The following is a 15,860-nucleotide window of genomic DNA, read 5'->3' on the forward strand; positions in this document are numbered from 1 at the left end:
CTTTTAATCAGGCTACTTTGATTCGATATATTTTCTTATTACAAATGAAAAAATTGGAGTATTGATAAAGAAACATAAGTAGTCTGTGATCATAAAGCAGTGGAGGCATTGCAGGTGTCCTGGCTCTGAGCCTGATATGCTGTCTGCCACACTTCATTCATTCATCACTCACTCATTCATTCATCAGAGATTAACTGAACCTTTGGGTAGGCTAAGTCCTAGGCCAGGTGCTGGACTCACAATGGTGGACACAGTCCCTGCTCCCACGAGCTTGTATTTATTTCATTTATTCACCTGCCTGACCAATATTCATTATACACTATACACACTGCCCAACCACCTCCAACACCATATGACCCTCCTCAGCCATACTCCTGTGTCCCACTTTGAGCTGGGGACAGAAGCAACAAAGAGGAGATCAGAAATCAGGAGGAGGGGCAAAGGGAAATGGCCTGGCTCCCAGGAAAGGAAGTCAATTATTTTGCCAAAGAAGCTCTCTCATTTATGATCCCCTCATCCCTCCAGAAAAGGTTCCTAATAAGGGCCCCCTCTGGCCACTTGGAAGTGGACCCTAACCCCCTACCCCAGACAGCACCTTCTTCTCAGCCTGGAGAAGGTGGGATGGGATTCACACCAGGAAGGAGATGAGCCGGGGCACCCCCAGCCTGGGGTCAGGAATCCAGAGGAGAAATGCTGGTCTCAAGTCACCAGACAGGCACAGAGCTGGAGTCCTGGCTCCACATCTGCCTGGTAGCCAAGTGGCCCCAGAGCAGGTTCCCTACATCATCATATGGATCACTCTGAAGGAATAGCTAACATTTCTCTAGGGTTTACCATGTGCAGGGCCAGGATCCCAGGTCACGTGGCAGTCTGCCGTCTCTGAGTCCTTAACCACTGCTCCCTTCTGCCTTCAGCCACCCTTTTCTCATCAAGCATCACATGGCAGGCCAGCATTTGACATGCTCAGTGGTGGGTACATCCTCCTCCATTCCACAGCCAAGGAAGCTGCCTCTCAGTGAAATTAGGCAGTTTGCAAATGCTGTGCAGTTCTAAGAGGTAGTAGGTGCTCAACCAGCCCTAGCCACCCACACCTGAGCTCTTCAGCCCACATGGTGTACCTGACCAGGGAAAAGGGGACATGAAACTAAAGCAGCTGTGAGCGCCCACACTTCTGTGGCCCCGTCCTGCAGCTCCCCAGAAGGCCTCAGCTCCACACAGGGTCCCATGGTCAAGTAGAGAAGACCCTGGGTTGGAAGAGCAGGTTCACGTCAGAGCTCTGTCCCACTAGTGATGTGATCCTGGGGAGGTTACATGGTCTCTCACTCAGTTTCCCCATCTGTAAAATGGAAATAACATTTCAATCTTATACCATTATCATTTAGTGAGATAAGTGAATGTGGAATCACTTTGAAAAGATACCATACCCTCAGACTGTCCTTGTCATCTGTAAATGAAAGTACCCCAAGTCTGCCTGGCTTCCGTGTTCTTAAGATGAAATCGAAACTCCAGTGGGCCTGAAGAAGGCATCTTAGGCTGTGTTTGTGTTTATCCAGCCCTTTGAGCATGATCTCCTTAACCCTGCCCCAACATCACACACACACACAACCACTTAATTCCCAGCTGCCTAAAATGATTTTTAAAAATGAAATCATTCCCCATAAATATCTTGGACTTAGGCCAAAAATACCTGTCCAGAAAGCAACCTAAGTGTCCGTCAGTAGATGAATGGATAAAGCAGATGTGGTACATATACACAATGGAATATTATTCAGCCATAAGAAAAAAACAAATCCTACCATTTGCAACAAACCTGGATGGAGCTGGAGGATATTATGCTCAGTGAAATAAGCCAGGAGGAGAAAAACAAGTATCAAATCATTTCACTCATCTGTGGAGTATAAGAACAAAGAAAAAACTGAAGGAACAAAACAGCAGCAGACTCATAGAACCCCAAAATGGACTAACAGTTACCAAAGGGAAAAAAAACAGTTACACAAGAATGGACGACCAGTTGGGAAGGGAAGGATAAGGGGGGAAAAGGGGCATTACGATTAGCACACATAATGTAGCAGGGGTTGACACGGGAAAGGCAGTATAACACAGAGAAGACAAATAGTGATTCTATAGCATCTTACTACACTGATGGACAGTAACTGTAAGGCAGTATGTGGGGGGGCTTGATAATAGGGGGAGTTTAGTAACCATAATGTTCAAGTAATTGTGCATTAACAATACCAAAATGAAATAAAAAACCTCTCCAGGTAATTGGCTTCTAAAGTTCCTGTTATGTGGAGAAGTTAACAAAAACAATAGCTATCATTTAAGATCTTTCTACCAGGCATTTTACATATGCTACCTCATTTAATATACCCTCCAAACAACCCCAGGAGCTACTCACAGAGGAGCAGTGAAGACACAGGGGTCTCAGTGTTGGTTACCCACCCGGCCCTCATCCTCTTGGTTTCCTTCCCAACAGAATCAGCTGGGTTCATGCATCCACCCCCGCGCTACCACTTGGTCCAAGAGGTCGTGGGGGAAGTGATGAGAAATGGCTGAATGCCAGATGCATTTTGAAGATATACCTAAAAGGATTTGTGAGGGACAGGCTGTTAAGTGTGAGAGAAAGGAATGTTAAGGATAAGATCAGGCACAGAAAAATTTGGGGTGAGCTGAGGGACTTCGTACAAATACAAAAATGTATGTCTTACTAAGAAACATTCACTTTGTCTCCATCATGGCCTCTCTCTGCCTTTGTGTAGAAAGACTCTCTTCGGCTGCAGAAAGTTTTCCCCTCTCATCTAGCTAGGCTCCTTCTTTGCAATTTCTTCTAGTTACTGATGTGGGCAAACTCAGCGGATACAAACCGAATTCAAGGGAAAAATGGTGACCAAACAACCATGAGGTTCCTTCTCTCACTAAAAATAAGCCATTTAATCCTTTGGTATACCTATGGCGATGGTCAGGAGCAACGGTACCCTATCCCAGCTCCTGTGTGATGGTCTTGCTCCTCTCCACAGCTCCCAGCATGCAGGGAAGACTGAGGGGCTTCGGGCTGCTTCCCCAACTCCCCTAGGATGGATGTGTGTGGCTGGAAAGAAATGGAGGTTGCTCTGGTCAATTTTGACAATTCGGATGAAATCCAGGAAGAGCCAGGCTATGCCACCGAATTGGACCCCACCAGCCCAAAAGGCCATCCTGGGAGCAGACCCTTCTCCAAGTGGAAGATCCTCCTCAGTGACAACGCCAACCACGAGACAGCCTTCTCCAAGCTCCCAGGAGATTATGTCGATCCCCCAGGGCCTGAGCCAGTGATCTTGAATGAAGGAAACCAGCGGGTGATCATCAACATTGCTGGGCTGAGGTTTGAGACCCAGCTGAGAACCCTCAATCAGTTCCCAGAGACCCTCCTAGGAGACAGGGAGAAAAGGATGCAGTTCTTCGACTCCATGAGAAATGAGTATTTCTTTGACAGGAACCGGCCCAGTTTTGATGGAATACTGTATTATTACCAATCTGGTGGGAAAATCCGGCGCCCAGCCAATGTCCCTGTCGATATCTTTGCTGATGAGATCTCCTTCTATGAGTTGGGTAGTGAGGCCATGGACCAGTTCTGGGAAGATGAAGGCTTCATCAAAGACCCTGAAACATTGCTCCCCACCAACGACTTTCACCGGCAGTTCTGGCTCCTCTTTGAGTACCCAGAGAGTTCCAGTGCTGCCCGCGGTGTGGCCGTAGTCTCTGTGTTGGTTGTGGTTATCTCCATCACCATCTTCTGCCTAGAGACATTACCCGAGTTCCGGGAGGATAGGGAGCTGAAGGTGGTGAGAGGCCCCAGCCTCAACACAAGCAAGACGGTCCTCTCCCACACCACGTTCACTGACCCTTTCTTCACAGTGGAGTCCACCTGCATTGTGTGGTTCACCTTTGAACTGGTGCTCCGGTTCATGGTCTGCCCCAGCAAGACTGACTTCTTCAGGAACATCATGAACATCATCGATATTATCTCCATCATCCCCTACTTTGCAACCCTCATCACAGAGCTGGTCCAGGAGACAGAGCCCAGCGCCCAGCAGAACATGTCCCTGGCCATCCTGAGGATCATCCGGCTGGTGCGGGTCTTCCGCATCTTCAAGCTCTCCAGGCACTCCAAGGGGCTGCAGATCCTGGGGCAGACGCTGAAGGCTTCCATGAGGGAGTTGGGGTTGCTCATCTTCTTCCTCTTCATTGGAGTCATCCTCTTCTCCAGTGCGGTCTACTTTGCTGAAGTGGATGAGCCAGAGTCCCATTTCTCTAGCATTCCTGATGGCTTCTGGTGGGCAGTGGTCACGATGACAACTGTTGGCTATGGTGACATGTGCCCAACCAGCCCCGGAGGGAAGATCGTGGGCACTCTGTGTGCCATCGCGGGGGTCCTCACTATCGCCCTCCCTGTGCCTGTCATTGTCTCCAACTTTAACTACTTCTACCATCGGGAGACTGAGAATGAGGAGAGGCAGAACATCCCAGGAGAAACTGACAAAATACTCAACAGTGTGGGCTCAAGAATGGGCAGTGCAGACTCACTTGGTAAGACCAATGGTGGTTGCTCTGCAGGGAAGTCCAGGAAGTGATCTGCCCAGGGCTTCTTGGCACTGAGACTCCGAGTGCTCATCTGCGTGCCTCTCTCTCTCCCCTTCACCCAGTCTTTCGCTTTCTCCTTCTCCCTGCCTCTTGCTCTGTTTTTCCAAAGACCAAAATTTATCTCTTGTGAACAACAGGCCATTTTTTACTGCAAGCTGTTTTAATAAACCCATATTCGTGCTGTATTTTCTAAGCTGTTCGTTCTCAACTGACTATAGGAATATTTCATTCTTCTTTCCTGTGGGGGGGGTAGTTCTGGTCGTTGCTACTCACCTGTGGTCCCCAAGACCAGCAGTATTGGCATCACCTGGGAGCAAGGAAATGCAGAATCTGGGCTCACCTCAGGCCTACTGAATCAGAATCCACATTTAAGATCCCAGGTGATTCACTTTCACATTAAAGATGAAGAAACACTGGCTTTGGTCTTCCTAGGAAGAAGCATATTTAAAAACAGGAGATTTCTACGAACAATGAATAAGAGCTCAGAGTTGTTTAATAATGGTAACTTAGACTTGTGTAGCTTTGCATAAATTTTCCAAAGCTCTTTCAACCTACATTATCTCACTGCATCTCAAAATAACCACTAGGACAGATTTATTATTCTCACATTATAGATGAACATACCAAGGGAGAGCAATTTACCTAAGGTCACCCAGGAACAGTGACATAGTCAGTGCTGGAACCCAAATCTCCTACCTAATTGTCTATTGCTCTTCCCCCTAATGGATGCAATGGAATTAGGGAAGGGGGAGAGGAGTTTTAGGGGTTCCAGCCAACTTCTCCAGCAGAAACATTCCCAGGTGCTTTTAACCTGGCCCATCTCTGTGAATACATACATGTACAGGCTGGGAGCCCCAAGCATGGAAGTGTGTACACTAAGGCCTTGCAGGACTGCTCTGGGAAAATAGTCATGCCCATCTGCCTTGGGGAGCAGTTCCCATTGAGTCACCAGGAATTGACCAGAGGCCTGTTAGGCAGCTAGGGTGTGAGCAGTAGGGCACTAAGACATGTGCCCAGAGGCCAGGCCTACCTGGGGAGGGTCCTTGTGGCAGGCTAACCTGAGGAACTACCCTCTTGGGAGCAGAATCTGCTCAGCCCACCAAGCTTCCAGGATGAAGGAATCGAGTTGGGAACCCCCAGAAGGCAGGTAAGGAGGTCTCTACTCTGTCCCTCCCCATTCAGCCCCCAAACAATGAGGCTTTGTGCCTTCCTTGGGCCCAATGTGCGATATTTGGCCACACCTCAAAGGTGAGTCAACCCCAGAACAATTCCCCTGGACCACAGGTCACTACAAACAACTTAAACCACACAACCCACACACAACACACAATCCTAGAACATGCCAATATCCGCATAACCCTGTAAGACACGATGCTGTAGCCACAGATGCCACCACACAACTTCCACTTCATGACAGCCTGACAAATGAACTGGGGTGAGAGAAAGGTGCTTCTTTCTTTTCATCCCTAGTCTACATCCTAAGAAGCCGGTTTTAGTAATTTCTAAATCTCCTTCCTGCTCTAACAATCACAATCTCCTTCTTACAAGGGGTTTAATCTTTAATTGCAAGCTTTAATTTAGCACTGAGTCATGTAAAGCCTTCACTTCACACAAGACATTATTGCTCTTAGACCTCGACAAGCAGGGCTCCTGTCCTGGGTCTCAGCCTCAGGGTTCTGTGCTTTGGTGAGTCTTCCTCACAGTTTTCTAAGTCCCTTTTCAATTATCTACCCACCCCTTACTCCCAGGCATGTGGGGTTGCCCAAATGTCCCGAGCTGCTCCTGGACTCGCACATACAGGCTCACACTGAAGCCCTGTGCCAGGTTCCAGTTCCAGGTTGGCGGCCTGGTGAGCAGATTGCTCCAGCTGGCTGATGTGCCATTTCTTTTACAGGATCACACAAACTTAGATGCCAGAGTGGTAACGGCACTCTGACTTAGGTTAACGCAAATATTTATATACACAGGGCCATTGCAAAAGCTATTTGCCCAGGATCCCAGGCATCCTAGGGATGGCCTGGACAAGAGTTCACATGCCCACATTCTACCCTCTGGGAGCTACATCAGCATAGTCCTTTATATTAAAACCTCTCCCAGAGAGAGACTTCACATCGGCCCTCTATGATAAATAGTATTACCCCCATTTTGCCATGTGAGGAAACTGTTTCAGAAAGGTTCACAGGCACACAGCCAGGAAGCAGTAGGGAACGACTGGAATCTAGGTCTCTTTGATACCAAAATGTTTCTCACCAGGTTGCCTGCCCAGAGCTTCCTAACCAGAAGAGCAAGGAAGTTGGGGTGTGGTCACCCAGACAGGCCGGCACATTCCTGGGAACGTGGATGCTGATTCCCATGACATCCTAGCTTTTGTACCTACTCTGACTCTGGGCTCATGGCAGAGCCACATGCTGACCACAGGCCACAGGCAGGGTAGATAGGAGCCAGGTCAGCCCGGCCTCTTGTTTTCAGTGAGATCTGCTGTCTGTAGAGGAGCACCCAAGGTGACCGCTGACAAGGGGGAAGGGAACAGAGGGGGGGGGGGGGGGGGGGGGGGGGGGGGGGAGAGGGGGGGGGGGGGGGGGGGGGGGGGGGGGGGGGGGGGGGGGGGGGGGGGGGGGGGGGGGGGGGGGGGGGGGGGGGGGGGGGGGGGGCCGGGGGTGGGGGGGGGGGGGGGGGCCGGGGGGGGCGGGGGGGGGGCGGGGGGGGCCGGGGGGGGGGGGGGGGGGGGGGGGGGGGCTGCGGGGGGGGGGGGGGGGGGGAAGAAACGAGCCCGGGGGAGGGGGGGGAGGGAGGGGGGGGCGGGGCCCCGGGGGGGGGGGGGGAGGGGGGGGGGGGGGGAGGGGGGGGGGGGGGGGGGGGGGGGGGGGGGGGGGGGGGGGGGGGGGGTGGTGCGGGGGGGGGGGGGGGGGGGGGGGGGGGGGGGGGGGGGGGGGGGGGGGGGGGGGGGGGGGGGGGGGGGGGGGGGGGGGGGGGGGTGGGGGGGGGGGGGGGGGGGGGGGGGGGGGCCCCCGGTGGGGGGGGGGGGGGGGGGGGGGGGGGTGGGGGGGGGGGGGGGGGGGGGGGGGGGGGGGGGGGGGGGGGGGGGGGGGGGGGGGGGGGGGGGGGGTGGGGGGGGGGGGGGGGGGGGGGGGGGGGGGGGGGGGGGGGGGGGGGGGGGGGGGGGGGGGGGGTGGGGGGGGGGGGGGGGGGGGGGGGGGGGGGGGGGGGGGGGGGGGGGGGGGGGGGGGGGGGGGGGGGGGGGGGGGGGCGGGGGGGGGGGGGGGGGGGGGGGGGGGGGGGGGGGGGGGGGGGGGGGGGTGGGGGGGGGGGGGGGCGGGGGGGGGGGGGGGGGGGGGGGGGCGGGGCCGGGGGGGGGGGGGGGGGGTGGGGGGGGGGGGGGGGGAGGGAGGGGGGGTGGGGGGGGGGAGGGATAGATGGAGGGAGGGGGGGGGGGAGGGAGGGGGGGGGGGGGGGGGGGGGGGGGGGGGGGGGGGGGGGGGGGGGGGGGGGGGGGGGGGGGGGGGGGGGGGGGGGGGGGGGGGGGGGGGGGGGGGGGGGGGGGGTGGGGGGGGGGGGGGGGGGGGGGGGGGCAGGTGGACAGACGGGGCTGCCGAGGAGTCCAGTGCAAGAACCAGAAGGAAAAATATTCCCACAGCCGCCAAGGAGGGAAGGAGTTGTCCTTGAAGCATCCAGGATCCGAAACCCTACCTTTAAGAAGAGCACAGCCGGGCTAAGGCTTTATTCGATGGGTTAATACTTCCTGCACTCTTATTGTAGGGCAGACGCTTTATAGCCACTGAACAAAGACACAGAAAAAAAAACAGAAAAGAAAACAGAAAAGTGCCTTTTAATTTTCACAGAAAAATTATGCAAATACTATAAGAGAAACCACACAAACACTTTGGGGGGTGGGGGTGGGGGGCAACAATCTCCAGAAGGTACCACGTCTTGGGTTTTCTTTACCACTATATCATGCTGGCTGTCTCTGCAAAGCATGGAGCAAGTCAGGACTAAATGTTATGTCTGTTCATAATTCTCCTTAAAAAGTGCTATATAAACCATAAACTATGAAGCACTTCAAAAACTTCAGGATTTTTTAGTGGAAAGCTCTCTAGACTTGGAATCAAAGGACCTGGCTGAGTTTTTACTAATTGTATGACTTTGGACTCAATAAGCCTCAGATTCCTTCTGTGGAAAATGGAAGAAGAAATGGCTAACTCTCCCCTCTGTACCACACCACGGAAAGCAGGCCCTGAATCCTCCCAGCCACCCTCCCTCACCCAGCCTGGCCCAAAGGGCTCTTCAGGGCCTCCACAGGTGGCCAAAGTGGCTGCTTAGGACCTGCACTCTGTTAGGGACAGGATCCTTGTAACTTCCTACTTCTCTGATCCTTGTCCTTGTACACACCATCTTTGAGCCTATTTCCAAAGCTAAAAAATGGACAGAATTACACTTGCCTCACCAGATTGTTGGGAGGAATCAGTGATGGAGTGGTATTAAAAGTAATTTTGGCTGTAAAGCACTACACAAATGAAAGGAATTATTACTCTTTAAAAGCTGTCACTTTGGACCAATTAACACTAGAAAGCTTGCCTTTATAATTCAGGTCACATTATGATCCTAAGAGAAGGCAACCAATTTCAAAGACAGCATAAAAATAAAGGTAACTGATGTGGGGCAGAGCAAGTGATAGGGGTGGGCTAACATCATGCTCAGTAAACCCCTACCCATTGGGAATGCTTTATGACATGTTTCATTTCATCTAAAACAGCCACTATAAGGTAGATATTATTTCCATTTTACAGATAAGGAAATTGAAGCTTCAAAATGTTAAGTAACCTCTCCCTACAGCATACTGTGGGGGAATCATGTCAGGCACCACAAATGAAGGGAACACAAAATCAGGGTATAAATATTTGTGGAATTAATGAATTTTCCCTTTGGCCTTTCCTCCCAACTGCCCTACAGAGACCAAACCAAGCCTTTCTATAGGCCTGATAAGGTTTTGTTCTCCTCCACCCTCACATTCCCCCAAATCCAAGACCTACAGGCTGAAGCCGGGCCCTCCACAGTCAGGAGTATGGCTGCAGGTGACCCTTGAGGGGACTGGGGCAGGGTTCTGGGCCTGCAGTACTCTTGGGAAAGGGCCCAGGGGAGGCCTGGCCTAGAGGGGGAAAGCTTCCCACACCCCCACTCCACCCCGGGCCGCTCTGCCAGTGGCAGCAGTAGAGGCTGGCAAGGAGAGCCAGGACTCCTCCCCTCTCTACCCCAGGTTCCGGAAGACCTGAGCCTTCAAAAGGCTGCCCTCCCCAGCATCCTGTAAGGCCTGCCTCCTGGCTCAGTTTGGACAGATTCTGCCCAGCCCAGCTGCACTGAGCCCCGCACCCACGGAAGTCCTGCTCAGACCCACCTCCACACCAGCTGCTGAGGAGGCCATGTGGATCCTCCCACCAGTGACAAGGCTCAGGCCCGGCCCTCCCCCACCCTTCACCCCCTCCCTCCCGATCAAGTCCTGGGGATGGGGAAGTGGGACAGACACCCTCCCCATCTCACCAGCTGATTCTAGCCTCAGAAAAAATAAAATGCATTCACCACATGGAGTGGCACACTCCAAAGTCACTCTGAAGTGAGAGGGAGAAAGTTGCCCTGGCCTCCCTAGAGACCACAGTGTCGGCCAGGAGGCCTATCCGAGAGGGGGGAGAATGTTGGCCCTCAAACACAGGGATGAAAGGGGGCGTCAGGGACCCGGGGGATGGGTAAAAGAAAGATCAGACAAACTTTTGTTACTGCATCTCAGGGGAAGCGGAGGTAAAAAGCTGGCGGCGAAATGTCACCAGATAATGAATGCTCTTTCACTCAGTAGCTGAGGCGTCAGTCAGATGCATGCTGGAAGCATGACAGTAATCCTCGTTAGGAATGCGGGGGGATCCTCGGCTCTTCTGAGCCAGATGAGCCATGGTGGAGCCCCCTCCTTCTCACGCTACCCCTGTTAACATAAAGAATAAATGCAACAGAAATAATAAATAATACCAAGCTCCCAGGGTTATTGTGAGAATTAAGTAAGATAATACATGAAATTCCTTAGCGAAAAGTAAAAGACGCTATACAAAATCAGACGGAGAGATGACACCTCAGATGAAAATTCACCTACAGGTTGTAAACCCTTCAGGAGCTACCGCTGTGCCTTTCTAATGTTGTCATCCCAGCGCAGTATCTGCTGCATGACCAATGAAGGGAGGGAAGGAGGAAGAGAAAGAAAGGGCAGTCCAAGGCAGAGCCCAGGCACGGGGCTCCCAACTTCCCCCATCTTCCTCCAAATGATAACAACTGTGACCCAGTTACCTGGAGAGTTTGGGTTGAAGTAACTCCTACTCACAGAATTCTTTCTGAGATTTCAAGCAGGAGAAGGTGATGAAGACTCGCTGTGTGACCAGTTAATTTTCTTAAGGATATAGACAGCACACTCATGCTACCCTGGAATATTCACCAAGTTCCTGGTTTGGGCCAGATGCAGAAACCGGCTCTGGGGTTACAGAGCTGAGCAAGAGAGGTCTCTGCCCCTGGCAAGTAGAAATGGCCTTCACCGAAGGGCCCAAAAGCCACACCATCCCTCAGGATGGGAAACCATCGGATTTCGATTTTCCGGGAGCTTTTCCCATGAATGACTAGCAAGCCTCCCCGTTCTGCTCCCTGGCTGGTTCAAACTGGAGGGGAACTGGTCCCGTAAGAGCCCATCCTCCAGCCAGGCCAGGGGAAGAATGCACCAAAGGGAAGGGGCCCCTATAGCTGTCCCTCTGCAGAGCTCTGCTCCAGTGGCAGGCAGGGGGCCGCATTCACTAGGGGAACTCTGAAGCCTAGGACCGTGTCCTCGCAGCCCTGACACAAATTCTAATCTGGGAGGGAGCTCTTGCCAGAGAGAGCAAAGGGAGAAAGCTATTCCCTTCGGTCCTGCAGAATAAAGTACCAAGACACTTCCCTTTGAAGGGGAAAAGGTAAAACAGGGTTTTGTGTTACCCAAGAGAGACTCATCTGGTCTATCTTGGAGGGATTGAGGTCCTGGCTTCCGGGAGTAGAGAAAGAGGCAGGGCCTGGCTCTCTCTCTTCTTTGGGAAAACAGAGAGGGGCAGATGGGAAGAAAAGGCTTCCGGTGCTGGGGCAGCTGAAGTCCAGCTGCGGGAAATGGAAGGGACTTTTTTCAAAAGCTTGAGTAAGTGAGTAGGAAGAACAGAGCTGCAACTTCTCTTTGAAGTTGGATAGAGGCAGGGAACCCAGGGAAGGGAGACGAAGACTAAAAAATGATTACTTGGAGAAAAAAGGTGTTCAAATGTCTTGAGGTTTATAATAATTTCCTCTAAAGCATCATCTGTAAACAAAATGCTCAGGTTCAACTGTTTTAATGGCAGGGCTAGTGACTGTTTATTCACAGAAGGCTTGGAGCACTTTACTTGCCAAGGAAGCACAAACAGAAATCAGCATGTTGAGTCTACAAGGTCAGCATGTGGATGGAGCTCGGGTTTTACAGCACTCACCTTACAGGTCTAGGTGCAAATCTCAGGTTTGCTGTGTGACTGCAGCCAAGTTACTCAAACTCTCTAGTACTCAATCCTTTCTGCTGTAAACTGGGGCTTATTGTGGGTATCTATTAGAAATAACAAGAAAATTAAATGAAATGTCAACTATAAAGCCCCTTTCATAGAATAGGCACTAAATAAATAGCAGATTTCTACCCCCCAACCCCCACCGATTTGGGATCTCAAAAAAAGGTTTCAACAGGTAAGTGATGTTCCCATTGCCACTTGGTAGCAGCATACCTGAACTCAAGGTAGGGGCCACTGTGGGCCCCCGAGGACAGTATGTCATTTTCCCACAAGGTTGGAATGTCCATTTCCAAGCTTGCCTGTAGATTCCTCTGTGTTCTTCGAGTTCCCTCCCATGACAGGGGTAACTACAGCAGTAATTAATGCTGTGGGGTTTAAAAAATGGTTTCTCATGCCTTCTTTTTTTTATTAAAGTATCATTGATATGCAATCTTATGATGTTTCACATTCACAAAACAGTTGTTCAACATTCACCCATATTACCCAGACCTCACCCCCTCTATTGCAGCTACTATCAACTTAGTAAGATATTATAGAGTCATGAATTGTATTCTCCGTGCTGTACTCTGGTCTCCGTAACCTACCCATGTTGTGATTGTGAATTAGAGTGCCTCTCAATCCCCTTCTCCTTTCCCACCCACCCTCTCCAACCCTTCCCCTTTGGTAACCACTAGTCCCTTCCTGGTGTCTGTGAGCCTACTACTTTTTTTGTTCCTTCTGTTTCACTTTGTTTTATGCTCCACAGATGAATGAAATCATTTGGTATTTGTCTGTCTACTCCTGATATTTCACTGAGCATAATACCCTCTAGATCTATCCATGTTGTTACAAATGGCAGGATTTTTCTTTTTATGGCTGAATAATAGTCCATTGTATATATGTACTACATCTTCTTTACCCATTCATCTATGGATCGATATTTTGGTTGCTTCCATATCTTGGCTATTGTAAATAGTGCAGCAATTTACATATGGTGCATATGTATTTTTGAATCAGGGATCTTGTTTTCTTTGGGTAAATTCCTAGGAGTGGATAACTGGGTCAAAGAGGATTTCTGTTTTTAGTTTTTGGGTTCCTCGTGCATTATTATCTCATCTGAACCTCACCATAGCCCTGAGAGGTGCTCAGGAAGGTTTTGGTATCTGCCCCACTTTGAGTTGATAAAATTGAGATTCTGAGAAGTCCAATGACTTCTCCCAGCCTTACCGCCAAATAACTGGTGAGGCAGGAACGTGAGCCCTCAGTGTCTCCTGGCACCACAGCTGCCCCCCTCCTGAGCAGGGTCTGGCCAGCATGTCTTACCAGAAACTAAGTATTTGCTCTGAGAGAAAATGGGACAGGAGAGAAGGGGCCACTCCCTTCTACCCCAAGGGGCATTACCCTTACCTGTGGATCAATATTCGCTCTGCATCTTCAGGTGAGTATTCTAGTATTCATTTCCTAGAGCTGCTATAACACAGTGCCACAGACTGGACAGCTTAAACAACAGAAATGTATTGTCTCACAATCTGGAGGCTGGAAGTCCAAGATCAAGGTGTCAGCAGGCTGGATCCTTGGCTTATAGATGGCCATCTTTTCTCTGTATCTCTTCATGTCTTCTTCCCTCTATGTGTCTGTCTCTGTGTCCATATTTCCCCCCCTTTATAAGGACACCAGTCATATTGGACTAGGACCCACCCGAATGACTCCATTCTAAGCTGATCCCCTCTGTGAAGACCCCATCTCTAAGTAATGTCACAGTCTGAGATACTAAGAGTTAAAACTCCAACTTATCTTTTGCAGGGACACAATTCAACCCATAACAATTATCATCTGCTCTTTACAAATGAGGAAACCAGTTCAGAGATGTTAAGTCACATGCCCAAAGCCACACAGCTAGGAAAAGAAGCAACCACTAGCCCTGATACCACAGCCTGTATGAGCACACAAACACCATGTTCCTGGCTCAGTGGCCGGGCTGCCATGGAGCCCACGACCTGCCATGGGCACACAGGGCCCCCCACTGCAGAGCTGGCCCTTGTGACTGTGTCAGGAGTTAGAATAGGGAGCAGGAGAAAGGCTCCCAGGCAGCAACCTTGACCTTCCTCCTCCCTCTGTGCTGCTGCCCCTCGGGCTGTGGGGAGCAAAAGGGGGAATGTGACAGGTAAGGAGTGGGTGGGCAGGAAAGGCAGCCAGCCTGAGTTGCTGAGGCTGCTTGGCACGTCCCCAGATGGTGGGGGGCTCCCCCTTCCCCAGCTCCCCAAACCTGGGTGGTTTTCCATGAGCAGAGCACCAGTTCTGGAAACAGCTCCCAGCAGTGACTTGAAAATGAGGCTGCTTTTACTCAACTGCTTGCATCATGCTTTGGAGTTTCTTAATGCCCTGGTTCCTGCCTTTCACTCCCAAAAAGGAACCCTGAAGTCAGGAATTAACTTCCATAGCGCGCGCGCACACACACACACACACACACACACACACACACCAGTCAGGAATTAACTTCCATAGCACGCGCACACACACACACACACACACACACACACACACCACTTGGCCTGGCTCTGCCTTGAACACAACATTGCTGAGCATTTTGCCCGGGAATGAGGAGGATCTGGGGCTGCGGGAAGGCAATGAGGAGGGAGGCAAGGGCTTTGCAGCAGGGGCCCTGAGAAGGTGCAGAGCAAAGTAAGGGGCAAAGGGGCGGCATGAAAGGGGTTTCCAGCAGGATGACTTACACACTCCTGCTCTGCCTCCTGAGAACAGGGGAACCCAGCTCTGTTAATTCTTAGAATGCCACTTTCTTTATGTTTTCTCTTCTTTCTCTGTTTCTGCCCCTGCTGCCCAGGAGCAAAACTCCATGGACACTCTTTGCAAGAGTAGTTGCTATCCTTAGGTGCCACCTTAGCCTTTGGGTTGTGCTCCATTTGCCCAGTGGATGTGGGGAGCCCCACGATCTGTGCTGGCTGCAGTCATCCAGGAGCCAGGCAGATCTGCTGCACAACAGCCAGTCACTCTGCTCTCGGTACAGCTTTACTTTCCATCAGTTGAGGCATTTGGAAGAATTGTGGGTGATGCATGTCCCCAACCTCTTATCCACCATTGACAGGACCTTTCACCCCACTTCACAAATGCTAGGGCTTCCCCTTCTTCTGATGAGCCTCCCCCTCCCTCAGCTAAGCCAAGAGAGTCACCTGGGTGTGTGGTCTGCAAACCCCCTTTCTGGGCAGGTCCCCATGGAGACAGGGTCCTGCATCTATTCCTGGGCTGCACCCACACCCAGGGCAGGCCTCCCTGGCAAAAGCTACCTTTGCCCTCTGCTGGGCTCTCCTTCTCTCTCACACACACCCTCTCCCTGGTGCCTCTGCCCTCTTTCAGCCCCTGTTGCTGCTCCTCCTTCATGCAGGAACCTCCCTTTCTCGGATCTAGGCCCCAAAGAGAGCACCTGCTAGATATAAGCTTCAGGCAGAGGGCAATAATCTCCGCCAAAGATGTCCACATCCTAACAAAGGGCCTTTGCAGATGTTACTAAATTAAGGGTTCTGAAGTGGGGAGATTATCCTGGATTATGTAGGTGGGTCCAGTGTAATCACAGGGTCCTAATAAAAGGGAGGCAGGAGGTCAGAGTCAGGAGATGTGCCAACAGAAGCAGAGGTCAGCATGCTGAGGCTGTGAGCCAAGCCATGTGGG

At 51.8% G+C, this 15,860-nt stretch overlaps 1 protein-coding gene across 1 annotated transcript; it reads left to right on the top strand.

Moving 5' to 3' along the window:
• Positions 1-3,074: 3,074 nt before the first annotated feature.
• Positions 3,075-4,723, top strand: KCNA10 (potassium voltage-gated channel subfamily A member 10). Its single transcript, XM_017664974.3, has one exon. It carries the CDS (start codon positions 3,075-3,077, stop codon positions 4,608-4,610), a length of 1,536 nt encoding a protein of 511 aa, XP_017520463.1. The 3' UTR covers positions 4,611-4,723.
• The last annotated feature ends 11,137 nt before the right edge of the window (positions 4,724-15,860 follow it).

This window comes from Manis javanica, chromosome 4 (genome assembly GCF_040802235.1).
Source record: "Manis javanica isolate MJ-LG chromosome 4, MJ_LKY, whole genome shotgun sequence".
In the NCBI taxonomy this organism is placed as follows: Eukaryota; Metazoa; Chordata; class Mammalia; order Pholidota; family Manidae; genus Manis; species Manis javanica.

Excerpts from the sequence above, each read along its gene's own strand:
- KCNA10 (XM_017664974.3), top strand. The coding sequence starts at position 3,075 with ATGGATGTGTGTGGCTGGAAAGAAATGGAGGTTGCTCTGGTCAATTTT.